We start from the raw sequence: 27,507 nt of genomic DNA, 5'->3' as shown, positions 1-27,507 counted from the left end.
TTATTTGTTAATTTGATACATCTCTTGTGTAATGCGTTGAGTGAAATCTCATATTGGGTTCATTAAGCTGGATTTTGAAAACAGGATATTTTTTTTCAGTTCATACAAAGTTGATAAAAATAAACAACTTATTTTTACATAAATAAGTTGTACTAAACAGAGACTCACATTATGAATTCAAGAGTATTTTGTGTGTATATATTTACACTAGTATTATAACATTAATAACTCCATATGGAATGAATTTTTTTTATCAAACTATTGAATTATATTATCTTGGTTATTTATGTCAAATTTTGTTATAAATTAAACAATAAGATATCTTAAAAATATATATTATGTCAATTTTAATGATTAATTAAATTAAATAAATTAGAATAAATATCAAATGTCTTATTATATACTTGCTAAAATATTCATTTTAGAAAACAAGTAAATATATATAACTCCCGATTAGTCGATCTGCATTGAGTGATTAGATTAATTTTATAACTCCCGATTCAGTTTAACTTGACTTGGTTATTGGATTGATCTTTGTTTTTTTGTCAAATTTAATCAAGTTGAATTTAATATTCTTCGTATATGGTCTTATAATAACATTTTAATATAATAATCACCTTTTTAAAAGAACGTTTAAAAACCCATTCGGCTAAATTCATTTTAAAAAATGTAAATTATCAAGCTAGGTGGTGGTATAAGTTTGAGTTGACAAAAGAATATAAATCTATCATGTTTGGATTTTTATGTAAAAAAATAATTCAATCCAATTTTGATCCATTGTGTTCAGTTTCAGTATTAGTGATTTTCGTCGAAATTTTACTTTTGGTGTCTACTTTGCAATGATTAGATGTTGAAACAATGCATGTTATTTTTATTATATAAGAATATGAAGCAGAACTGTTTTAATATATTGAAGCATTCGTCACTCTTAAAAATTTTGTATTTTTTTCCTTCTCTTCGTAACTACCCTAACGGCTAGCAAGGGTCACGGATAAATGAGAGAGAGAGAGAGACAGAGAGAGAGAACTATAATTCAGTTATCTACAATGATTAATATTTCGAAGTAACAGCAACATACGATGAAATGAACGTTGGGGACAATATTACAACAAATAATCCAGCTATAGGAAAATTTCCTAGGGAAAAGCCAGATGATATGAATTATAATTTTCGGGTAATGTATTGTAATAGCGCGACACAATTTAATGAATTTACAGCATTCCACCAAAGACCCCACTTTGCCATATAATTTATATCATCAACGCACTGAAATTATTTCTGATTTAGCTTTAGTTGATGCAATAGGGAGAACACTCCATATTAAACCTGACAAAAACCACGTCAGGGGATGATGGCAAAATTAATGGTAGGTTCCCATAGCACTAATGAAACTTTGACTCGGAGGGCTTGCTTCCCCTAAAAGCTGAAAGAGAAAAGAATGACCTTGACGCTGTAACATGGACATGCAAAACAAAACAGGAAGGAATTAATAAGGATCACCATTGGTGAAAAAGGAAAATGTGCGCGATTCCATGGCATAAAGGAGCACTAAAATCACATAGACAAGTCTTAGGGTCATGGAGTAAATGACTGACCTCTTGTGGTTGAACCAGCACCTAAATCACGCCCGTCTTGCATCTTGTGAGAACCCTTGCCATCATCTCTGCCTGCAGCATGGCAAAAATCTATAGATGATGAGAATATTATTGACATTAGGAATTAGAAAGAAAAAAACAGCTTACTAACTCTCAACCAGTCAAGAGTAACATAAACAACAGCATGTAGAAACAAGCATTAAAATAATCATAGCATTATCTTTTCGAGTTGACTTACGGTCCCTGTTAAGCTCCTCGTTCCTAAGGGTGCTATAGTTCATTTTCATAAGCTTAACCAAGATGTGCCCCATATAACTGAACCAGAGACTTCAAGATAATATTAAGCACCAACTAAGTAGGGTATCGCTAATTAACTATGTTGCAACCAGGAATGCAGCCAAGAGTTTCACCAGAGTACAGATATGGATGAGCACAAGGAAAGCATTTAATGTTTTGAGCTTCTCTAGAATATGTTAAGAGAAGAAATAAAAGAGAAAGGTGAACAACATTGATGGATACCAAACTTTATTGCAATGCCATCAGATTCGAATCAGAACAAAGCAAAGGGGGAAAATGTACTACCTAAATTTCTTTCATATCCTTCATGTACTGAATTTTTTGGTTGTCCATAGCTTTTCACATTGAGTGCGGCCTTTCTCAGTAGATTGTCAGCATTCCTTTTATTAGAATTTTTAAATTCCTCAGCATCATCCTCTCCTTCAGAAAAAACAGACGGGCTAGACCAGCCAGTGGAACCTGCATCGCCCTTGCTCTTCCGAGCAAATTTCAAGAGTCTTTTAAAACCTTTGGGTGCATCTTTTTGGTATATCATGGCAGGAGGATTCTCAGCATTTCCCCACTCACATGTGTCAGGTTCACTACTTTCTTCTTGCAGCATCTGTGACAGAGAATGACGAACACGAGGACTAGCTGATCCCACTGGAGCAGCATTGGCTAGAGATACAGACTGAAATGTGTCATCCTCACATGGCTTGGGCATTTCCAGATCCTCTTCTGTCTCCACCCAGGCAGAAGGTGATATGGTTGATTCTTCATTCCTTATATTTAAGGAAGACTCTTCTGTGTATGTTAAGACCTCACCATCTGTAGGATTTTGGTCTAAGTTTTCTGTCTCACTGCATTGCAGTTGGTTATGTATCTGTGGGTCTGGTTCTGTAGCAGCATTCTGATGAATAGGTGTCACTGTGTCCCCATCTGAATGCTGACTGACCAAGTCAGAAGCATTGACAACCAACTCACTTTCTTGATCTTCAATAAGATCTGCACTCTCTCTCTGAGATTTGTCCATCTTAGGAGGACCTTTTTTCTTGTTAAGATCAGCAGTTCCATGCCCCATTCGAGAACCCTTGCGTAGAAATGGTTTCGATTCCAATGGCACCACACTGCTTTTCTTGGTTCCCTTGTTACCAATGTTAGTCTTTGAAGGAACAGAGGCTTCTTCAGAAGCTTTCGTCACTTTTGCTTTGATTGCCTTGTTCTTGTTCGGGACAGCTGGCTGCCGCTTCTCATCCATGCTTTTGAGGCTCCTGGCATTATTGGTCTGAGTTTCTTTCTCATTTCTGTTCCAGGGCATAGATTTTTCCCTTTGGGAGGTTGGTTGGGGAACAGATGTTGTTGACACTGGCTTACGACGTGTTGGGGTGGTGTTAGCTGATGAAATTCCACCACGCACTTTGGCAGGGGATGTCCCAGCTGCCCTTGGTGAAGGTGTTGCTGACCAAGACTTACGTGTAGCAGGCATGGGTGATGTTCTAGATGATATTTTTTTCGTAGTTAAAGGTTTAGAGGTTTCCTTTGTGGAATTTGCAGGTGGAGTTGATTTTCTAAGAGAATTTTGGGGCATCCTTGGAGAACTTTTTTTACTTGCACTCACACTTTTGGGCATTTCAACTTTCCTCTTATCGAGTAGTTGCTGCATTTGTTGAAATTGTGCTTCTTTTTCTACTTGTTTTCCAGCCTTTGCTCCTCGAAGTTTTGCATCACGTTTTTCCTTATAATTATCATAAGACCCTCCTCTCTGCTCAAATGAAATATTCTGGTTTCTGCTGGGCTTGGACTTCCCAAATAAAACAGGTTTGCTTTCGACCATTTTTTTAAGAATTTGGTTGAACTCTTCTTGCTTTCGTTGATTCCACTCTTCTGATGCTGCTAACTTTTTGTTAGTTTCCCCTTTCACTGTTGGGTTGGTTTCATCTGGATTATCTGCAGCAAAAGAACCTATATTTTCCTGTCTTTCTGGTTTTACGTCGGGATCAGTGTTATCATTATTATTGTGACTTTCGGTAATAAAATCAGACACCACTCCTACTTCTGAATTTGTAGGAGCCTCAGCATGTACCACATCATTAGAAGTCACTGGAACAGGATCTTCAGGAACATGTTCTGCCTGGTCTTGAACAGAGGTTTCCCCCATACCAGCACTCCATCTTCTCAATACAGATTTATTTGTACTAACAGAAACATCTACTAATGACTTCCTCTTCTGAACATCTGTAGTTTGATCCCGCTGTTTGCTTTCAAAAAGACTGATGGCATCTTGTACAGTTATCCTCTTGACATCAATTTCTGACTTTTTATTGGGCAGTTCAAATACTTCCCCTTCAAAGTCATTTTCAGCAGCATCTCTAAACGATATTGGCCTCTCTCTGCCAGGAAAATAATTGAGGCTCTTGATAGTTAATGCAGCGGCTCTGCGGGGTCCAGCTTTTCCTATTTGAACCCTTCGCATTGGGGATGCTGACCTTCTGGGTGTTGCAGATCTTACTAGAGAACGACTTCTCTCGGCAGATCTTTGATCCTCATCACTAGATTTAGAAGATTCCTCACTTTCTGTTGAACTGTGTCTCTCAACTTGGGCCGCTTTTGCTGGTGAAACACCATACTTAACTGGTGTATCTGAAGGTAATGGTTTTGCAATCTGCAGGGTTTTGACGGCCTTGTTTGCATCATCTTTGGTCACATCACATGAGTGCAAGGTTGTTTCTTTGCTCAGGGGACCAACATCCTGGCTCTTTTGGGTAAGTTCTATAAACTTGCATAAAGAATGCCTGAGAACATAACCAACGTGCTTAGCAATGTTTAAAAAAAAATATACAAGTGCAATCCAAAACTTGCAAGTATACATTCTTAGGGGCAATGAACATATTATATAAATCAGTCTGAAACTTACTCTATATTAGTGGCATCAAAATGTTGAGAAAATTTTCCTAAATAACTCAGATCTTCAGGGGAGCATGTAGCACCAGTGGCCTTGTTAAAAGTTTCAACTAACTTCTCGCTCAAAGCTGTTAGTCTTAGATCCATTGCTCGTAACAATTCATTCCTGGCAGCATATTTTCAGAAAGCTTAATAGTGGGTGCAGCCTATCTATATCTGCTAAATGTAATGTAACAGTCACAAGAACATACTTTGAAGCATCGGATGACACAATGTTAACTTCAGGCTGTTCATATGCAATAAATTGTTAGTGGAAACACAATGGAAAATCAAGTAAAAACCGGACAATTAAATAAGTTGCTTTTTTTATAATAGACTAATAGTGTGAATGAATTTGCAAAATAAACCCACTCTAAAGCATTGGAGAAAAGGAATTACTTTGGAGGTTGGTGCTTCACCATGAGAGCTATAAGTACCATCTGTCAAAATTGGGAAATACAATTAAAATCAACAGAAACTACAGAGAACAATGATAAAGTTATTTATGGCAAATAAAACATTATCATATAAAATATATCAGAAACCTGACACCTAGTCCCATTGGTTGGTGGTAACAAACAAGAATCAAGAACCAAACTACATAGAATTTAGTGAAAATTACCTTTTTCCCCACTTTCAAGATGATCCTGATTGCCCTAATTTCAGAAGACAAACATTAATCAGAAACTTAAAACATCCAATTCCAGTATTGATTTAATAAAAGACAGTGTATCACCTTCCCATACAAAGAAACATGAAATTTCTTTGAATCCTCCAACTGAGACATCTCATCCAGGATACTGCTGATGGCATGTATCAAATCCGGTGAACTAACAAAATGAAGGAACCTAAGAGGCAAAATAATATTACAGCTAGTAAGATTTTCCTACAAGTAAACGCAAAGGAAAAACAAATAAAACACTCTTTGATAGAAACCTTTGAACAGTTGCTTTGGAAAACCATTCAGCACCATGCAGATTTTCTGGTAATTTAAGATCAAAGTTTGTATCAAATCCTTCAGCATACAAATCATTTATTGCAGGTAAATGAGGCAACAAATGTTCCAAATGTCCAGCTGCCACTTTATCAGATTGTTTCCCCTTACAGACAAATGCCTCATACCTATCCCACCACCACAGAGAGAAATATGTAAATATCTGGCAAAAAACAAAATGTATAACATTCGCATAAGGAGCAGATTAAGCATAAACTACTCAATGCACAATCAGGAAGAACTCCCTAGCAAAGGGAACCATAATAACTCTTCTAATAAATTACATACATACAATGGTGAGTCTGTGATATATTAGAAGAATAATCCTGCTTCTAAGTTGTAAGGACATGTTGCGTCAGACAACAACTACACTAGTATTAAGAAAAAATCAGACTTCATAACCTTTCTCCAGGAAAAAAAATGCATTAGAAAATTAAGAAAAAAACAGTACAAAAAGATGCAGGATAACTAATGATATAATCTACTCCCTCTTTTCCTAATTATAAGACTCTTTTCAGTTTTCTGTCCCTTTGTATAAGACTCTTTCCAAGTTATCTTTTGCATTGATTATTTTTTGACCCAAATACCCTTTATTACAATAAATGCTATATATTTAAAAGATAAATACATTATCTCTCTTATAAGGATTGGATAAAAAGGCTAGCACACATCGATTAATTAAGTGTGAAAACAATTAAGTGGAACGAGAGAGATTATGAGTCCCAACAAACTCAAGGGTTATTTTGACAAAATAATATAGATTGTTGATAAATTTAATGCTATTAACTATATTAACCAACTTTTTTAAAGGATGTGAATTAGTTAAAAGAATCTTATATTTAGACACAGAGGGAGTATTATTGATTTGAAAGTGAAAATTATTCACGGTTTTTTTACAGGTCTCCTTTAACCTCAATTTTTTTTTACAGGTCTCCTTTAACCTCAATGAAAATTGATAGAATCCTTTTGAATGATGCGGTTGGAGCTAGAGGTGGAACCAAACAACAACGACAACAAAGTTTTATCCCACTAGATGTGGTCAACTACATGGATCACACAACACAACATAGTTAAAAACCAAAGTTTAAGAAATATTATTAAGTCTAAGATCTCCTTTGATGATTTCCTCCGACGTCTTTTTCGGTCTCCCTCTTCTCCTTTTCCTGGGCTAAAAGATATGCAATCTACTCTTATAACTAGCGCCTCTTGTGGCCTTCTTTGTAAATGCTCAAACCACCTTAACCAATTTTTTGTCATCTTTTCCTCAATGGGTGCTACACCAATCGTCTCTCATATAATGGCATTCCATATTCTCTTTTATTGTATAATCGCACATCCATCTTAGCATTCTCATTTCTACTACTCCCATTTTTCTCACATGTTGTCCCTTTAAAGCCCATCATTGACTACCATATAGTATAGTTGGGATATTTCATTTCATTTTATGATTAGGTTTCGATTTGGAATTCTGCCACAGAATATATTCCATTTTGAAATTCTTGAAAGGACATCATAAACATCATCTTTTACGATTAGAGGAAAATCATGCCCTTTGTTCCTTCATTTCTGCTTTCTACTATTAAACAATAGAAATACACATATGGACTACTATTTCCTCAAAAATATGAAAATTTTCGAAGTCTTTAATTCAGCAATGTCACATTTTGCAATTAAAGTCAAATACTGAGAACGGTTGTTTTCTCTGGATATAAGAGTAAAACTATTACAAAGAAGAGAAGGGGAAAAGAACATCTAAAAGAGAGGAAAAGAACATCTAAAAGGAGGATAAGACATCCTTAAACAACTTCAAAATCAAAATATAATACTAAAATAAGTTCCCACGAGATTGCTACAAAATGAAAAAAGCATGTGAAGCCCCATTCTAACTCCACGAAGCATTAAAGCTAACCTGTTTTGGTTAGGAAAAATCTGAATTGAAACATAATCCAAAGTTGCTGTAGCATCTACCGCGTCCTCCATTTCCAAAATTTTAGATGCAAAACAAAGGAACGTGAACCTGAAAGGAAATTAGCAAGTAGACAAAATACATGATCAATTCCATTCTGAATTTATTCAATACTCTGACCATTAAACAAATGAAACCAGAGTTAGAGAACTAATAAACAGCCACCATAACCAAGCAACTAAATCACACTTCACTATCTTAAAATATAAAATTTTAAACCATCTTTAACAGTAACACAGAGAAATCAAGCTACAATTAAATTAAATATAATATAGAACAAAGGTCGATAAAGACACAATGTAAATAAAAACTGCTTAAAAAACTTGTGAAACGTTTTCTTTTCAAATATGACAGTCTGATTATCAGCAAACTCTTGTACTTCACATAATTACCGCGAACAAAAAAACAAAAACAAAACACTAAACCCAGAAAATTCTCATTTCTGAAAAACGAAAAAAAAAAAAGAATAATGAACAGCGCAAGGAAACAAACAAAGGAAAACAAAAAAAGAAAAAAAGGCTCCGAAACACAATAAAACAACGCGCAGTAACAATCAGAAAGCGATATCCAGATCAAGAGAGAAAACGAAACAGCTAGATATGCGTGCGTTGAAGTCAGATCTAGCACGACACCTACAATCTCTAAAAAAAAAACAAAAACAAAAAGATAAGATAAATCGCAGAAAGTGTAAATTGCAGCGAAGCGGTTAAGCGAGAAAATCTTGGATTCTACAAAAATGACCAAAGCGAGGGAGCGAAATACCAATGGCAACAGAACAATAAGATGATGGAGCAAGAGAAAGGTGTTTGAAACTCTCACCTCTCACCTCTCACGTCGGCTCTTCTAACTAGCACCGTTTGAGATCTGAAAACGAGTTTTGCTGTCTATAATATCAGAGACAGAGAGATGAAGAGAAAGAGATTTTCGAAACTGAGAGAGAGCGAGCGAGTGAGTGAGGCGAATTTGAATCTGCCAGATGAGCAATGAGGGATGAGCCAGGAATGTAAGAACAAAGACTAAGTGATGTGTGTTGTGGTCCGCCAAGTTAACTACACTACTCCATGCTCTCAAATATGCTTTCTTCTTCCCGCGCGTGCTCTCACGCTCTCTACCTCTCTTCTTCTCTCCATTTTTTCTTTTCCTCCTTTCAAAAAAATAAAATAAATGAATAGCATAAATCAACTGATATAAAATTATTTTAACTTAATTAATTTGAACTGTGTTATACAAATATTTAAAAAATAATAATGACTCTATTTGAGTTAAACAAGATTAATTCTCATACTTATTAGGATTAATCTAACAGAGACTTGGATAGATTCATTTTAAATTCGATCATTATTGTAGTTACTAAAAAAAAAAGGAACTCCAATAAAATATCTTTACTTTTATTTTTCTATTTAATTATGTTTGTGGGGTTTATCGGGGTTGGGTGTATTATGTTTGCATTGATGGATGAGAATGAGATGGGATGAATACATTAGTGTTAGTAATAATTTAATTTGCAACGGGTAGGTGGACAAATGAAGAGTGAGAAAGAGATTGGGGTTGAGAAATGAGAATAAGCCTAAACGACAATTCTCACCGCAACCGCGTCTAATTTGAAATTTGTATCTACTCCCATAAGATAACTTGTCCATTGTCGGTAATTTACGTGTGTGCTGTGCATCATGCATGCCCCTCAAATCCAACAAAATAAATGTCTCTATAATATACCAGTAGACCTCATTTTTGGTACAAATCCCTCTAATTTCTTTTTATTTAAGAAACGGATATATAGGGACAACATATACATATCCGTTATTTATCTTGTCCCTCTCTCGTCTTCTCCTCGTCACTCGTCAGATAAAGTACGAAGTAGACATATAGCGAAAGGTTTTCCCATATTTATTTATCTAGAATAACCACCTAATCTACTCTTTAAAAAAAATCACTTGAAAATATGGTATAATCATTTAATATTACAAGTGTAAAATATTTTAGCTTTTTTATTATTTTTTATATTTTTAATACATGTTTAATTTCTAAAAATTAAATGAGTATTAATTTAGTCTTTGAGAAAAGTATTGATCACCTAAATTGGTTGTTGAAAATATGAATTGAAATGATAAGGAATTAAAAAAAGTATCAACTTAATTGGGTCAAGTAATTGTATTCTACTTTTATACAAATTAAGAGAAGTTTGTGTTGGGGTGAAAAAAAGTATCAATTAAAAATTTGTTAAACCTTAGGGGTGTGAATGTAATTTGACCATTATTTGTTTATGCTGAATTTGGTTACTTTATTGTACGGTGGGTCATTATTATAAGCATTTTGAAAGTTTAAACTATTATTAAGTTCTCCACCAAAAAAAAAACACTATTAGTAAGTTACTTGTATTTTATACAATTTTGAAATGATTCACTTTCATATTTTTATTCTATTAAATATGCTCGAACTTTCGTTTAAATGAGATGAGAACAAAGTAAGAGATTAAATTAAGAAATCACCTAACTTTTGTTTGTGTCCATGTCGCACATGTAACACAAAATTTGATTATATCAGTCAGTCTAGGATCCGCTTAGATGATTAAACGACTGCATGAAGCGCAGCAGGGACCAGATCCAAGATCTGAATCATTAATCATATCAACTTTTTCTTCACCGAGAGAGAGAAAAATGAACCGATTCTTATAAAAAATTAAAAAAAAAAAGGTATACTGATTATCTTTAGCGAAAGAAAACAAAACTATACCGAATTGAATTAAGATACAACTTTAAAAATGAAATTGAAATACTGTACATAAATACCCATGAACAGATTATAACCCTGACAAGTAATTTTACGGATATAATTGTACTTTTAATCGTGTGCTTAACAAATGATATAAATTTAGATAACCCTGAATTTTTTGATGTAAAATTCGAATCGTAACAATTGTAAGTAATATATACCTTACTTCGTATGTCACTTCCTATCAAATGTCCTTCGCATGAAACCGGCCCACGACCAAGGTGGATTCCATTTCATCCCTAACCGACCGTTCAGTGAAAGTGGAAGGCAAAGTCTTGTGTGTCAGCTTTTCCAAGAACTAGATGGTAGCTAGCAGAAAAGAAACTATAGGAAAATGTAGGATAGAATAGAACACACACAAAAAAAAAAAAAAAAAAAGTGAATTTGATTGGAGTACCAGAAACTTGAGAAGGAAAGGTTGGCAAATCGTAAAGCTACCACTCTACTGATTATTGATTGCTTTTGGACCTTTACCTCTTATTTGGCATCGCGGCCCTTACAATCCATGTGATGTGTGCAAAGGAATTATGAATCAATCCACTATGCCACGAGGGGCAAAAGGAGAAAAAGAAAGAGAACAGATTTGGCATAATTCACATGCTACATTCCATCGAAGCCGCTCCATTAATGTAAAATATAGATTACAGCAGAAGCAACATCCGGTGAGTTACCGACATATTTTCATACAACTCTTACAACTACAGAACAAACTCGCCTAAGGCGTAAATGACAAGGAAAAAAAATTGAATGATTCAAAGTTACTTATAGTTACATCCCCCAAAAGTTCTCAATAGCAGATCAGAATAATCAATGTACCCACTATGAAAATCCAATAAGAATAACACAGGGCAACAGTAAATTCAATACTACATTCATCAGTTAGACCAGACATGAACTAGCCCAAGCCTGTTGCCTGTATAGATTTCATTGCGCTCTTCATCATAGAAGAGAGCAGTAATGTCTTCCAAAGCTTCTGCAACTGTGCTCCTCATCTTGGAGCCATGTTTTCTCTTCTTTGAATTACAACAATAGCTACGAGAAGGTTTGTCACTGCAACTGCAATTGTTATCCACTGGAAAGCTGTTGCTTGCTCTTATTTTGGCCAGACACTTGCCAGTTAAGATGTTGCTGACGTTGATGGAACCTGCTGCATAAAAGAAACAAAGCCCATCAGTAATGCACCTTTAGTTGCTCCTTTGCAAAATATATATAATGATCACAGACACCACATTGAAAACTATATTTAATACGATTAGCTATCATGTTTTACATTTTAACGTATTAAGTCAAAATGTGAAACATTTAGCTAAATTAACTCTTTGGTCTGGTGCTCAAGCTACAACTATAAAAAAATATATCTCCCTTTGTACCTTCCATCACAAGGCAAATTACAAAGGGAAAATTACGAAGAGTGCAGACAGGAAAAAAAAAATACAGAAAGTACCATTTCCTTCAGACAATGAATCATCAGAATCAGCTTTACAGTAGGATATGATAAGATCCTGGTCACTGGTTATATATATATTGTTGGTGTTGCAGTCAGGATGCCACAAGAGGTGATCCTCAAAAGAAGTTACCAGCTCTCCACGGAAGTTCCACACAGCCACAGTTCGATTTCGAAATGTCAGGAACAATTGGTTCTCATATAGAAAAATAAATGCAGATGGTGTCATAAATTCACTTCTGCAAACTTCTGTGTGTTCAAAAGTCCGAACCTAAAATTAATTACAAGTCAGATGACTGGATGTAGAATCATGTATACACAATGCACGTAAAGGAGAAAATTACTTACATCAAGAATCTGGAGATTCTCATTTTCTTGCTTTACGAGTAGCTTTTCATTGAACTGTTCAATAAAATCTACCTTCTTATTCCGATAAAGGAGATGGCTGAATGACTTCAAAACAGTACCATCTTCTATTGAAAGGATTTTAAGCGGAACATGGCTACTTGCTTTAGCATAAATCAACAACATGATTCCCGGGCTAAAATAAAATCATCAAACAAGAGCAAAGGAGTCTGTATAGAAACCAGGATCGCCCAAAGAAACTATAAAATGTAGAAAAAACTAATATATTCTTAAAAATTTAATAGTTAATGTGATATAATTTCAGAAAGTTGTGCATGACCAATTGACCATAGAACATCACATCTATGGATGGAAGTGTTTTCTAAAAGTAAAAATAATACAAGCACGGTAAGAAAAATTACCTGATCTTAATCTCTTGGACATTTTTATCAGAAATAGAGTACAGCATTGTATAGTTTTTTAGGTCAAATACCTTGTATATGCTACAGGATTAAAAAGAAAGACAAGTATCACCATCAAGAAGCCTTGACATATTACATAATTATATCCCCATGCAAAAATATCAGAACAGTAAAACACATACCTGTCTTGAGCAGAGTATGTTAATACCTTCCCATTTACATCATCAAACTCTACAAAACCTGGCCACTTCAGAGACTCAGATTCAAAAAGAGCAAAGCCAGCATCTGGTGTACCCCTCCTTATATATCTGACAATGACACAAAATCTTAGCATAGAACACAATTCAAACCTGGGCATCCAACTGCTTTTCTTTTAGTTATTGTGCAACTTGAGCAATTTTGTTTTCTCTATCCTTCTCTTTTGAGAGTGAGGAGCAGGGCTCAAATAACATGTTATTGTGCATAGCAGGGCAGAGTGGCCCCTGAACACTGAAGCAGAGCAGTTTAATGTAGTGGCTATAGCCACAGACCAAATAGCAGGCTGAATAGCAGCTGCAGTGAACAGGATAATGGCTTTGTGTTGGTTCCAAAAAGTCCCTCTGAACAGAGAGATTAGGACTTTTGGGGGGGCTACTTTTGGGATTTCAATTTCCAAAAACAAAATCTACAATAGTGGTGAAAATGATAAAGACGACTTGGATTTAGAAGATCCTGATTTACGATTCCTATCTAGAAAAGAAAGGAGAGAAGAAAAAAAGCGGGCATAAGAAGAAGAGAATGAAGAAGGAAAATGGGTTTCAGCCTGCAGGATTGGGGGGGAGGAAAACAGTAGGTTGCCGGAAAACAGAGAGGATTGCTGGGAAACAAAGTGGGTCACTGGAAACAGAGGCTACATCACACGGACAGGAGACTAGGAGGGACAAATAACTTGTCGAGGGTATTTCCCCCTTTGAAGGCTCGTGCACAACTAAAATCCCCAAAATACCCCCCATTCCAGTCATGAAATAAGGGCATTTTAGGGATTTCTTTCAACTTTTGGAGTTGTTCCCACTCCACCACCGCAATTGCACCCACTATTCCACTCCAGGATAGGCGGATAGCAGCTACAATGCCACACCAGTAAACCAAGACGCTACATTCTTATTGTAGCGACTAGGGGGCACTCCGGCACTATAGCACTATTTGCCGCTATTGACAACCTATACATTATATAAACTATATAAAAGATTTCAGAATAGCAGCTATCCCACTATAGCATTTTTGTGGCCCACTGCTATCCCGGATTACTGGGAGTAACAGTAAATGTTACAAAAAACAAAGAACAATACATACTCGATCCTTGTGCTTCTGCATTTCAAAGAACTGTAACTGTCTGAAGCATATACAGAAACTGTGATAAGTGAGTCGTTATTTTTGTTATAAAACAGACTTCTTATAACTTCATCAGCACTGACGTTCAAAAAGCATATCCGTTGATTGTTCTCTGCATCAAACAGTTGAAACACATCAGTGACGTCACATATACAATATGTCCATTTTAGTCACAAATGGAATTAAAAAAGCATACAATTAGCAGATACTAATACTACCTCGGCTAAATGCCGCACAAACACCTGATTGTGCAAGAGCAAAAACAATATCGCGTGCTGCTACAATCTCAATAATCTTTGATCTTTTTCTCAGAAATTGCAACACCATAGATGAAGGACCTTTTGGATCATGTGTATCATATTCTTCCTGTAAACAGAACCATCAGACATATACAAGTGCAGGGAAATGGGCATACGTACGTACAGTAAAGTACACATCTCACTATCATAAAAGAGGAACAGAAGACTCTTCAACATCAATGATTTAAAATAGAATAAGCAATGCAGGATTGTTATACCACTAGAAACAAAAGTTTAAAATGTAATATACCCCACACAAGCATAGGGGGATTGATACAAACAAAAACGCCACACCACTTTTCTATCCCAGTTATCCCATGTTGTATCGGACTGGAATATTGAAAACACAATCAGGCGGCAGGGTCAGTGGTCTAGTCCTTACCACCTGTTAAATCACCAAATACAAATAGAGTACACAACAAAAGAGTTACTGAAACCAAACACAAACTTTATGTCAACTACAGTCGACAGAGTCATTCTGTATCAAAGAAACAATGCTTCAGTCCATCAATAATCTGCAGGCCCTGAACTATCACAAATTACCAACAAAAAACAAGATTCTGCTAATTTGTTTAAAAACTTTAGCTTCGAAGTTAGGGTAAAGGTATCACAGAACACAAACACACGACTTCCAAGTCCGATCCAACCAGAAATTTTTTACAGCCCTAACCAAATATTCCATTCACAGTCGGAGGATTCGAATACAAACTTTTTTAAAAGTGAATTAAAAAAAAGGGTTAAGAGAATGGGACCTGCAAGCGAATATTCCGGAATCTCTCCTGAGCATCGCTCATGGTGAAAGCGCGATCACGCTTGGAGCTGATTTCGCGTCTCTGGAGTTTCTTGACGCTGTTGACGAAGCCATCGTTCGCACGCGGTCTCTTCTTTGCGGCAACGATTCTGCGGCCGCAGCAAGGTCGAGGACTCACCGTAATTCTCCTGCCACCTTCCATTTTTCTCAGAGGAGATGCTGCTGCATCTGCCACCTCAGCTCAATCTAACCCTAAATCTTCGCTCCCCGGAAGAGGAACCAAAAAAATTAGGGTTTCGTGAATCGGTGGGGAGAAACGATGGAAAAGGAGTGTGTGAGTGTGTGTGACAGTGAAGAAGAAGAAGAGAAATGGAGTCGATCCCGTTTCAAAAATCCGAATTTGGATTCTCTCTCTTTGTCTCTCGAGTCTCACTGCTTTGCGAGCGCTTATAAATATGTAAATTAAAATAAAGAGAAATTGAATATCTTACCAGGTCTTGGTGTTTTTTCTTTTTATTTTAATCAAGTCATCATCGCTTTCTTCTTTATGTGTTTATTATTTTGATTTATTTTTTATTTTTGTTGATTGCATTGGTGAATGATGGGATTTTATATATTTGAATCTAGACATTTTATGATACGGAAGGATTTGTGTTTTTTTCGCAAAATGACACTGGTCGGGATTTTCTTTAGAGAAGACAACACAGAAGTCAGTTGAATAAGAAGATGGTGAAAGTTAATAGAACGAAAAGAATAACTTTTTTAGGACAAGGTCCATCAAAATAAGCCAAGTCCACTTATGCGAGATTTTCTTTTTGCACAAAAGATGGTTGCATGGTACACAAGGGAAGAGATCGATTGTTGCTTAAGGTATTCTTGGATAGTCGAGTTTTTAGGAATTGTGTAACCCCTGATAGAATTCATTTGTGATTAAAGTCCTGTGAAAGATTGTTGGTTTGAATACAATGAAGGATAGACTGAAAAATGATGGCACTTAGAAGGCTTTTAATATCATGCATGTGGATTGTAGTTTTTATGTGATAGAGTTTGATAAAGCAAAGGGCAAAAAAATGGTGATACATAAAAGCCCATGGATGATATTTGATCATTACTTAATAATCACAAACTAGAGTCTATATTTCATCTGTCCATGGATGATAAGAAGGGAGATTTGCATAGCTACACAAAAAAAAAAACCTTCATTAATTGGCAAAGGATGGAATTAAAAGTATGAGAGAAAGCTCAAATTATAAATTATTTCAATGGGATTGATTATGCCAATAATTAGGATATAAGTGATTCGATAGTTAAACGAAACAAACCAATCATTAATTCAGGGGTAAAACAATTCGATCAAGAGCCCACAACTACACCATGTAAACCAATGGTGTGGGCTAAGCAAAAAATGAAAAATAAAATAGTTTAATTCTACAAAGTTGAAGGACATGGTACTCACACATCAGGGCTCACATTTATTCACACATATATTAGTATTGTGGAGGTTGCTCGTGAGCGTGAAAAGGGTTACATGACTCTCTAAACTATTTCATACAATGATGTACCTAATACAAATTACTTACATCTTACGTCAAAAGTTAATATCCCATCTCAAATATTTTGAAATGATGAATGGTGAACATGTAGAAGGTAACCATTTTCTTTTACTAATAAATCACCACCACCAATTTTATAATCTGAGGATGAGATGGTCAATGCCTTGCAAAAAATGGTGGAAGAGACACCATCAATATGAGAAATAAACTATTTCTTTTATTGTTAATTTCTCATGAAGGAATTGAAATAAGCATTTATCTTTTTTCAGAACATCATATGGGCAAATATGCATATGTTGAAAAATATACGAGGAACAAAATCTTTTAGCAAAAGTCCCAATAAATAGACCGAAGTTGGTTTGAGCACTAGTATATTCTTTTACCAACCATCAATATAGTCATGTTGGAGTCTATTTTATCAACCATCAATATATTCTTTTTTTTTCATTTTAACCTTAACATAACCCTTATCCTAGCATCACAACTATTTGCCTCCAACTTTCTTTCAACTCTTACAGAGTTGTCTCCCTAAAGCAAAAGTCATTGTTGAGTAAGTTTCACCCTCTCATTCCTTAAGAGTTTCAACCTTCACATCTTGTTCCTCTAAGGCTTTAATTGATTTTTCCTTAGCATCTTTCCCATTTGTTCCTTTCCATCTTTCAACATCATTTTTGGTTGGTAACTAATTAGTATATTGGTACCTTCATCTTATCTTTTTCTCATTCTATTTATGAGCATCGATTTTTTGTGAATTTTTTAATTTTAGGGTTTTCATTTTTACACGTACATTCCCATAAACCAATTCTTAGTGTTTTAACTGATGTTGTATAAAAGATAAAAATAGTCAAGTGGAGGTCCAAAACTGATGTTTGTAGTGTAGGTTTGCAGTTGTTGTGTAAGTTTAAAATTTTTGTATAATTATCAGTATTGTTATTTACTATCTCAATCATTTAAAATTATAGATGTTAGTTCAAAAATCTATTTACCCTTTATAATAAATGTTTGATTCCATTGAGACTAATTGCATGATAGACAATGTAATTGAAATCCAAAGGTTTATTTGATGAAATGAAATTTTATTGTTATCCATACATTTGAAGTAGCTTCTCCATTTTTTTTTAAAGGTTTTGCATGTTTTTTTCCTGAGACTTTGTAATGATTAAAGTGAAAAACTTATTATTCTTCTTATGTTCTTAATGTTGTGTTAATTTGCCATAAAAATATTTCATTAAGATAACATTTTTTTTACTAATATTGGTACAAAACTATGTCTATAAAGCATTGTACTCATGAAAGATCTCGAGGTTAGTGATTTTTTAACCTATTCACTAATTATGAATGTTGTATTCTATGATTAGCTTTTGCATGGGATATAAAGGTTTTTTGCAAATATTTTTAAAAGTATGATGATATAATATTAAATTAATATATATTATATTTAATAATTATAATAATCAATGTTGTATAGAAGAAAATTGGTTTATTTATGCATTTATATAAATATTATATTAATAACATTAATTAATACTTTTGTCTTCATCAGAGAAACTTCAGCAAAAAAATAATAATTATGTTTAATTTTAATTTACTTATATATCTATATTTTTTAATTTGATTGTTTTTAAAAATTGTTAAATTAATAATTAAAAGTATAAATTAATAGATATATTATTGTTTCTATTATTACTATTATTATTATACATTCGAAGATATATATATATATATATATATATATATAAACATATATGTATATTTTTTTACAGTTTATTTAAATATATAATTAAACATATAAACCAAGCATCACACCAAATAATCGACAGAGGACAGGGGAGGTGTCATCAACAACAAGTTCATTAAGTTTCCCCCACTTCATAAACCAAGCATCACATATCATTCTTTACCAAAATAATATACAGAAACTTGACATAGAGAAAAAAATAAATAAAGACGAATAGGAACGATCTCTCTACATCAAGTACGCTGTACTTTGGTATCTCTTTAGCTTTAAAGCTGAAAGGAATATGCTACCAATAGCGTCCAGTGCATTGCCAAATAAAAGTTACTAAGTTCGCATATCATAAAAAAAAACATTATAAATATAATATACTTTTTAGTTTTTTATACAGTCATTTTGTTTTGTAACTCCAGTTATATCTTATATTTTTTTATCCATAATATTAGTGTCAACGAACTCATCAATTTTGTTAATAACAAATATACGTCGGAAAATAAAAAATCACCTTTAATAATTTTTTTTCTTCCAAATATATTTTTTATCTATAAGATTTGAATTCAAAATTTTATTTAAAAAATTAACTTTAATATTACTTGGACAATAACTTATTGATAAGTTATATCATATATGATTTTTATTGAGTAAAATGTATTAATAATACATGATATAAAAATAATATAACTTGTAAATATCTCCTTAATTTGTTACATTTACTTATAATAATTTAATTTAATGAATAAACAAATGCTTATTCCTTTAAATCATTTGACTCGTGGTCAATTAACATAGGAGTTTCCACTCATGAAAGCATGTGCACATATAATATAGAGTCTTAGTGTCCTAACATAAATAAAAATTTTAAAAAATATTTATTATGTAAATGATATAAAAAACAATTTTTTTTTACTAATAATATAATTTTTACCTCAATAAAAATATTTATAGTTTAAATTCTTTTACTAATATTCTTATGAGACTCTTATCATTTGTCTATAATATAATATCATAGTAACATTCATTCATGCATATATTTAAAGCTTTTGCATATGTCAGTGGCTCCTCCTGTTGTAGTCCTTATTCTCAGCTTCTTGTCTACTTTCCTAGCGATTCATTCCCCGATTGCATTTATAGATTCTTTCACCACCTCTTACTGGACAGAAACCACTTTTCTATCTCTCTCCCACCCCTTTCTCTATGCTCTAATACATATAATAAAACTCTGCAACTGGCTAAAGTAATCAGCTTTTTTGCTCCCTGACACATTAGTTATAGTTTTTATGTGTTGTGTAGCACTTAGATTACAAGAGTGTAAGCAAGAGGCAGAAGAAAGGAAGGGAGAGATATGGAGGAGTTTTTTCTGGCAATGAAACTGGTTTTTTCAGTTGCTGTTGTGGGGATTCTAAGCTGGATTCTTTCTGTGTATGGTAATTTGTGGCATGAGTCTCAAAGGTTGAGGAAGAGGCTACAAATGCAAGGTATAAAAGGGCCTCCACCTTCTTTTCTACATGGGAATCTGCCTGATATGCAAAGAATTCAATCTCAGGCCAAAGCTGCTTCCACTTGCAACTCCGACCTTTCTGATCAGTTTCTAGCACATGACTACACTGCAACCCTCTTCCCCTATTTTGAACACTGGAGGAAACAATATGGTACCCTTCTCTTACTTTTGATCTATTAATCTTTACCATTTTTTTAAAAATGTTTTATGTATGTAAACAAATCTGGTGCTGAGGATGTTGGATAACTAGAAACCTGGTTAAAAAATTCTGCATTTTTTTATTATAGATTTAGACCTGTTTGAATAAATTTATTCTTAACAGAAGAAAATAAAGAAATAACTTAAGGACTTATGTTTATATAAGTGTTCTCATCTAATTTCTTTAAAAGTTGAAGTGTATAAGTGTATGCTTGTTTACTCGTCTAAGACGTGTGTATCCTATGATTTTTGCGTCAAGAATTTCAAAAGGCAGAGAAGCTAGACTTTTTAGCTTCTCAATGGACTGGGATCTTTTGCCTCAAATGCTGAACCAAACAGGTTATAAGTTTTTTTTATTTTTATGAAGCCAATGTTATTAAGGAAATTCGAATTCACCACTTTTCTTTTTCTTATTCCTTCCCCTTAAACCCTCCTTCTCAACCACTCAAACAGGTTATGAGCGTGTTTGGAACCGCCGTGTGAAATCATGGTAGCCTTAAAGCTACTCTCTAGTGTGGTGAGAAATCATGGTGAGACTCTATGATTTTTGCTTCCAAAAATCATGGTGAGTTCAGCTCACCACCAATCCAAACATGCACTATAACGGCTGCGTTTAATTTGTCGTTTCTGAAGCTCCAAACATTAGTTCACACTTTCCAAAGCACATAACCAAAAAAGAACAACACTACTGAAAAAAAAACCATTGATTATGTTCAACAGAATTATAATCCAAATACACCCTCAATTGATTTTAACTTCTTATTTTCTTTTCTTAATAAGAATTTAGGAAGAAATTTATCCTAAAGTATGGAGTAAAAAACTATGGGCGTGTCAAATAGTTTCAAAATTTGGCAATCATGAATTTAAAGATAGGTTATTAACTTTTGCCGAAAGTCTAGCTAGGTGCATCTGTGCCTAAATGTGCAACTCTGTTGGAGCACTAATTTCAACAAGACATGGTGCTATCACGTTTTTTTTTTTCAGTTTTTGCAATGTTTTCTTCTTTAACGGTGAACCAAGATCCAAGGGGCAAAAAAGCCCTGTGTTTATGCATTTGGTGTTACCGAATTGGTTGAGTTTTAGACATGACAGCAATCTTTTTGAACATTCCTCGTTCGTCTCGTCTTTATGGTGGAGTATATAGTTTGCAAGTGGGAAAAATTGAGATTGGGATTGGGATGGCAGAGAAAAAGCCGAGATTTTTCTAAAGTAAACATGACCTTGACACTTTTAAAAGCCAATAATAGATGATGAACCAGAAAAGAAGGATCATATCCTTTTCATCTTCTTTTAAGTAATTTATGCATTATGGTTAAACATTTTCAATTTTTTTGAATTAATCTACACAATATAAATCTTTCATTTTTAAGTTGTAATTGACGATTATTTATGATTTCAGTTATTGTATCCTTCCTGTTTGATCATTTGTATAATTGTCTTGCCTGTATTTGCAACTTACGGAACAAAAAAACAAGAGGTTTCTTCACTTGTTGCTACAATCCATATTTTGTTACAAAAATTGGATTGAAATTTGACAAATTCTATGACATTTTTGAAAATTTAAAGGTTTTGGAACTACTATTGAGAGAAGCTTTTTCTTCCCTTCTCTCTCATTCCACTATTGATAAAAAAATAATTGTACCAATTTTTTTAGATTTCTGTATATGCATAGCAACTCCCTTGAATTTTTATTCTTAAGGTATATGCAATTAAATGCAAAAGAAAAAAAATTAAGAAAAAAACAAAACTAATAAAGACAGATAATAAGTTTGACCAATGTGGGGTCCAGAAGATACATGAGTATCTTATCTTCTATATTTAGACTGATCTGCAAAATTCTTATTATACATTTGTAGTTGTCAACTTTACAGCTGTTGTTGTGTTTCAATTTGGGTACTCATGGGCCTATGCTGTAGTCTATATATAACAAGTCAAGATTTATCTTATTTATTATCCTATTAATTATTCTCTCTCATACTTTCTATTTTCTCTTTCTTTCTTTATTGAACGAAAAAATTATACTCAAAACATATACATATACAATTTTGAAAGAGTTAATAAAACCTTTTTTTTTTATCATATTTCTTCTAACCCACTTTTCATTATAAATTTATTAAAAACTATAAAATCACAAAGATACATTAAATAAAAAAATGAGACTTAAACAATTTTATAATCATCATTTATGATTGACTTTTATAATAATCATTTTTTAAATTACAACAATAATAATTTGTTATTGGTTGACAATCTAAAATTGTTTTATATTGTTAATACTTAATACATGATCCTTAAACAAAAAAAAAAATCTTAATGAATGTATTGCTACTTGTACTTCTCCAATGGGGAGAGCATAGCATCGGGGTTATCTAAAATGGGGGCCATTAAATGATAGGACTAACATTGAGTGTCTTTATCATTATTATTTTCTTTAAATTAATATATAAGTAAAAATAATTAATTATTTTTACACTGATTAAAAAAATTATTTGACATCATTTAATTTTCTAAATCTCAAGATAAGATTATTTCTAAAATATCATTCATTCAAACTTATTATCATGAATAAAAATAAGACATTAAAAATAGAATTAGAATTCAATAACAAATGTTTTAGAAATAATAACATTAAATAAAACAAAATTAATTATATTTATTTATATTTAAATCCAACATACCGGATCATTTTTTTCTTATACATAAGTCTCGAGTGAGTATATAAGATCAAAATTTGTACAAAATGGTGTGCATTATGCATCTAACAATTAATGATTTGGAGACATGAATATGAATATCTGGTCATGCAGGTCTACTGTACACTTACTCCACAGGGATGAAGCAACACCTGTATGTGAACCAACCAGATCTAGTGAGAGAAATGAATCAGTGCATCACTTTGGATTTGGGTAAGCCTACTTATATAACAAACAAACTTGCTCCTATGCTTGGCAATGGCATTTTGAGAGCCAACGGGCTCAGTTGGGCCCAACAGAGGAAACTTGTTGCAGCTGAGTTCTTCATGGACAAAGTTAAGGTATATATAAATTTGTAACTATATATCTGTTAATACCTCAACTTAATTATCTGTGTAAGTCTTATTTGTCTTGGATATATACGTTTATGTATTTGTAAGTAGACATTTTAGGAACAATTTAAATACTTCTGATTATATTTTATATTTTTTTTATATTAATGTAACAAATAGGAGTACCACAATAATTAAATAGATTTATTATTTTACGATAACTATAATAATTCGTATTTTTAAGATTTTTATTTTATACTAATTTATGCATTGTGTTTATATTTATTTTTATCTTATACTAGTAATTTTTAAAATTTGGTATATATATCCGGTATCATATATTCATGTCCTTGTGATGTCCATACTATCTAAAGTACACTTTTCAAGTTAACTCTATCATAAACGATAAATTTTTGTGAGCACCCCCTCTGTCTTTAAGACAACAATTATCTTGGTTTGTTTTTACATGCAGTCCTTCTTCTGGTAATTTTACCTATTTTCAGTACCTAACTTGCTTTGTGACATATTTCTAGAAGAGTATAGTAGTACATTATTTGCACATATATGCAGTGCCTGCCCCACATAAAAAATTATCACCTGCTAGTAGCAATTGTACCTGCTCTATCTAGAAGATGAAATTAATTTTTAATTCAATTCTTTGGAGGGAAATGAAAGTGAATTAAAGCATGGATAGGGAAGTCCCTCTTTACCTGTTTACTTTATAGGAAAGTACCCCACCTGAACCGTCGCAGAGCTTATGTTATCAACCAAATAATCTAGCCAGGCTTTGAATATATGTCTAAAAGTAAGTATTCCAGTGTCATGAGGCTTCTAGTTATTCCAAGATATGAGGGAGAGTCAATGTATGCAACCTTCCTCTTGCATATGCAAAGAAGCTGTTTTCAGATTCAATCAGTCAACAACAACAACAACAACGCCTTATCCCACTAGGTGGGGTCGGCTACATGGATCAACTTTAAAACTTCGTACCCCATTGCCCAGAGGCTCTTCGCTATGCGAAGGTATGGGGGAGGGATGTTGTACGCAGCCTTACCCTTGCATATGCAAAGAGGCTGTTTCCAGATTCGAACCCATGACCAACAAGTCACCAAGGCACAACTTTACCGCTGCACCAGGGCTCGCCCTCTCTTTCAATAATTAAAAAAAAGATCCAATCCAGTAGAATTGGTCTAATAATGAAGTTTAGATAGTATGTATGGAAATTTAAGTTTAATCTTCGTCGTCGTTGTTGTATAAAAGAAAAAATTAAATAAATGATCCTTGGTGAGCAGAAAGAAAACGTGGTAGGACAGTCAACAGTGTATCTGAAGTGAAATTCATCACTATTAATAGAGGTAATAGAAAGTTAGTGAGTTAGGAAGTTACAAAATTAGTTAGGAATGGTTAATCCAATTAGCTCTGTGTATAAGAGTCCCCCATTGTATAATTCTCATCTTATTAATTTTCAATATGATTCCTTTTGAGCATTTTCAATCTTCAAGCTCTCAAGCTTCTTTTTCCCTCACCAATTCTTCACCTCTGATTCCTAATAACTATGGCAGGGTATGGTGGGCCTAATGATAGAGTCAGCACAGCCATTACTACTAAAATGGGAGCAATTTATTGAGAGCCAAGGAAGTGCCACAGCTGAAGTTAAAGTGGATGTAGATTTGAGGGGCTTCTCAGCTGATGTTATTTCAAGGGTTTGCTTTGGCCATTCTTATTCCAAGGGAAAAGAAGTCTTCTCAAAGCTTAGAAGCATACAGAAGGCCATGTCCAAGCATGGTGGCTTCCTTTTTGGGCTCAGCAGTTTCCGGTATGCCAATGCTGTATTATTCTAATGTGTTTTAAGTCACTCAAGATTTCATCAAAGTTAGTTTTACTTCTTACATTTTAAAAATGGTGATTTTAGTTATTGTATTTTAAATTATGTTAGATATTATCTTTAGACAAGTTAAAATAAAGTACAGGACTCTGAACCATAGCTACCACATTATAAGAATACGAGAGCCACCAAAACCACTATTATTTTTAAAATATAAGAATTAAAATTAAATTTGCCCAAAATTTGGGAGACTTAAAATACATTTTTCTCTTTTAAAACTCCACTATCTTATAGTACAACTCTTACATTCATACACGTACATATGCATAATTGTATGTGTGACACTTGAATTCACGAGTGCCACTTAAGTTAAACCAAAAACCATCATATAATGTGTGGTACAAGTATTAAATTTCTAATTAGCTTTATCTAAAATCTATATAACATTGAGTGTGTCATTAAAGCCTTATACAAAGTAACTAAGAATGGTGAATTTAATTGTAGTCTAAAACTTACTGATTATTAATTAATGGCAGTGACAAACTGAAGCATTTGTCGTCAAAGAAGCAAAACGAGATAGCAAGTTTGGAGAAAGAGATAGAGTCACTGATCTGGGAGTTGGTGGAGGAACGCAAGAGGGAGTGCTCAGGGACATCCTCATCAGAGAAGGATTTGATGCAGTTGCTGTTGGAAGCAGCAATGACTGATCAGAGTCTGGGGAAGGACTTCTCCAAGCGTTTCATTGTGGATAACTGCAAAAACATTTACTTTGCTGGCCATGAAACCACAGCTGTTGCAGCCTCTTGGTGTCTGATGCTTCTTGCTTTGCACCCTGAATGGCAGACCCGTATAAGGACTGAGGTGGCTGAACTTTGCCCCAATGGTGTACCAGATGCAGATTCTGTCCCTCTGTTGAAAACGGTACACATGCAGTTTGATTTTGTGGAAGCATATAATTAGTCTTGCATGTCATTGATAATATGTATTTTTTTTTATACTATATTAGCTTGTTGTATTTGTATGTTAGTATGGATCCCTAATGTTATACTAAGTTTAATTTCTATTAGACAACAGACTGGGTGTATCTTTGGTTTGCAGTTGAAAATGCTACGATGCGTGTGTTCCAATGCATATCCAATTGATAAAAGTAAAACGAATGCAAAAGCAACAGTACTCATCTGTTGACAAAATTACTTTTGCCTCAAACGTAATTTCACAACTGCAAACCAAACATGTTCTATATATGTTAACAAAGGTCAAGTCAAGTCATATACATATATACTTTTGAAATTACTTTTTTTCTTTTGTAATGTACCTATTTATTGTTTACTAAGAAAAAAGATAAACAAAAGTTATGAACATAAGCTTATCATGTTAAAATTTGACAATCCACTAAGAAATAAACCATTTTCTTCCTCACTACATACAAATGTACTCTCCCTCTCTAAAGGAGGAAGAACTTGCCTCAAATCCCACTTGATTTCACATTTTTTGACACTTTATAAACCCTTTTCATTCTGGTTGATTGCTGTTTACAGGTGGCTATGGTGATTAAAGAAGTGCTACGTTTATACCCACCAGCAGCCTTTGTTTCAAGGGAGGCATATGAAGATATCCAAATTGGAAACCTCAATGTTCCTAAAGGCGTTTGTTTATGGACTCTGATCCCAACACTGCATAGAGATCCTGAAATTTGGGGACCAGATGCAAATGAGTTTAAACCAGAAAGGTTTAGCGAGGGTGTCTCCAAGGCTTGCAGGTTTCCACATGCTTATGTGCCATTTGGATTGGGTACCCGCTTGTGCTTGGGAAAGAACTTTGCAATGGTTCAATTGAAGGTTGTGCTAGCACTTATCATCTCCAAGTTTAGCTTCTCTTTGTCTCCTAGTTATAGGCATTCTCCGGCATATAGAATGATTGTAGAACCGGGACATGGTGTACATATTCTCATTCAGGAGATTTGATCGGCTCATAGCTAATGACACAAATAATTCAACTTTTATTTTCATTAACGTGCAAGCATTTAGTTTTTCTTATGACACAAAGATTTTTGCATATGTTTGTATGTGTATTGTAGACATAAAACTATTGTTTAGGTTATAGAAAAGTTTCTTCTTTACTTTAATCCTTTGCTTTTAGATGTGTATATATTTATATTTATAATTAAGTCAAGTCCAAAGCAACAAGGTTCCAGATATTTTTTGCATGTGACGGATTTAGAGGAAAACACATTTTGGTGAAACCAGCAGAAAGGGTGACAGACATGAACAAGTCATCATGGTGGAGGCAACTCATTTGGAGTGGTTAAAGAACACATGTCTCTATACAAAGGGAGGGTATTCAAGAGCTATTTTTCATGGAAGGACTAAACTTAGTATCTACGAGAAGGTTAGGGGATAACCTAGTCTTATTGAGTCCTCTGGTGGGAGAGGATTTGAAGAACATGATTGACGGAGCAAAGGAGTGGCTTAACGAGATATTTGAATATATTGTACCGT

General features: G+C 33.8%; 3 protein-coding genes across 8 annotated transcripts; 1 reads left to right on the top strand and 2 right to left on the bottom strand.

The window, feature by feature from the left end:
• Window positions 1-1,021: 1,021 nt before the first annotated feature.
• Window positions 1,022-8,846, bottom strand: LOC114410197 (protein stum-like). Of its 5 annotated transcripts, none has more exons than XM_028374037.1 (11): window positions 8,584-8,846; window positions 7,715-7,822; window positions 5,748-5,933; window positions 5,548-5,659; window positions 5,434-5,467; window positions 5,211-5,251; window positions 5,024-5,058; window positions 4,786-4,938; window positions 2,178-4,663; window positions 1,596-1,685; window positions 1,022-1,450 (listed from the first exon to the last, which is right to left on the bottom strand). In XM_028374037.1, exons 2-11 carry the CDS (start codon window positions 7,783-7,785, stop codon window positions 1,383-1,385), a joined length of 3,276 nt encoding a protein of 1,091 aa, XP_028229838.1. In that variant the 5' UTR covers window positions 7,786-7,822; window positions 8,584-8,846; the 3' UTR covers window positions 1,022-1,382. The 5 variants fall into 5 exon arrangements, with proteins under 5 accessions (XP_028229838.1, XP_028229837.1, XP_028229839.1 ...); XM_028374036.1 differs by having other exon boundaries at window positions 8,591-8,846; XM_028374038.1 differs by having other exon boundaries at window positions 8,598-8,846.
• A 2,279-nt stretch (window positions 8,847-11,125) lies between these two features.
• On the bottom strand, window positions 11,126-15,649 carry LOC114410196. Of its 2 annotated transcripts, none has more exons than XM_028374034.1 (8): window positions 15,177-15,649; window positions 14,344-14,491; window positions 14,087-14,237; window positions 12,937-13,062; window positions 12,755-12,835; window positions 12,336-12,528; window positions 11,988-12,258; window positions 11,126-11,690 (listed from the first exon to the last, which is right to left on the bottom strand). In XM_028374034.1, exons 1-8 carry the CDS (start codon window positions 15,375-15,377, stop codon window positions 11,419-11,421), a joined length of 1,443 nt encoding a protein of 480 aa, XP_028229835.1. In that variant the 5' UTR covers window positions 15,378-15,649; the 3' UTR covers window positions 11,126-11,418. The 2 variants fall into 2 exon arrangements, with proteins under 2 accessions (XP_028229835.1, XP_028229836.1); XM_028374035.1 differs by having other exon boundaries at window positions 11,126-11,687.
• Window positions 15,650-19,517: 3,868 nt separating this feature from the next.
• Window positions 19,518-27,134, top strand: LOC114410195 (cytochrome P450 714A1-like). The gene is made up of 5 exons (XM_028374033.1): window positions 19,518-20,112; window positions 22,967-23,193; window positions 24,747-25,000; window positions 25,546-25,930; window positions 26,548-27,134. The coding sequence occupies exons 1-5, from the start codon at window positions 19,806-19,808 to the stop codon at window positions 26,971-26,973; spliced, it is 1,599 nt and encodes a 532-aa protein (XP_028229834.1). The 5' UTR covers window positions 19,518-19,805; the 3' UTR covers window positions 26,974-27,134.
• Window positions 27,135-27,507: the final 373 nt, after the last annotated feature.

This window comes from Glycine soja, chromosome 4 (assembly GCF_004193775.1).
Source record: "Glycine soja cultivar W05 chromosome 4, ASM419377v2, whole genome shotgun sequence".
Taxonomy (NCBI): Eukaryota; Viridiplantae; Streptophyta; class Magnoliopsida; order Fabales; family Fabaceae; genus Glycine; species Glycine soja.
The sequence above is the reverse complement of the archived record's forward strand: the minus strand, read 5'-3'. Positions and strand labels throughout refer to the sequence as shown.

Coding starts and splice junctions, on each gene's coding strand:
- LOC114410196 (XM_028374034.1), bottom strand. CDS start 15,377: ATGGAAGGTGGCAGGAGAATTACGGTGAGTCCTCGACCTTGCTGCGGC. Junction 14,238..14,343: donor TTGTGCGGCATTTAGCCGAG/GTAGTATTAGTA, acceptor TGTTTGATGCAG/AGAACAATCAACGGATATGC. Junction 13,063..14,086: donor TGCAGAAGCACAAGGATCGA/GTATGTATTGTT, acceptor TGTCATTGTCAG/ATATATAAGGAGGGGTACAC.
- LOC114410195 (XM_028374033.1), top strand. CDS start 19,806: ATGGAGGAGTTTTTTCTGGCAATGAAACTGGTTTTTTCAGTTGCTGTT. Junction 23,194..24,746: donor TCTTCATGGACAAAGTTAAG/GTATATATAAAT, acceptor TAACTATGGCAG/GGTATGGTGGGCCTAATGAT. Junction 25,931..26,547: donor CTGTCCCTCTGTTGAAAACG/GTACACATGCAG, acceptor TGCTGTTTACAG/GTGGCTATGGTGATTAAAGA.
- LOC114410197 (XM_028374037.1), bottom strand. CDS start 7,785: ATGGAGGACGCGGTAGATGCTACAGCAACTTTGGATTATGTTTCAATT. Junction 5,934..7,714: donor ATTTTTCCTAACCAAAACAG/GTTAGCTTTAAT, acceptor GTGGTGGGATAG/GTATGAGGCATTTGTCTGTA. Junction 5,468..5,547: donor ATGTTTCTTTGTATGGGAAG/GTGATACACTGT, acceptor TTCTGAAATTAG/GGCAATCAGGATCATCTTGA.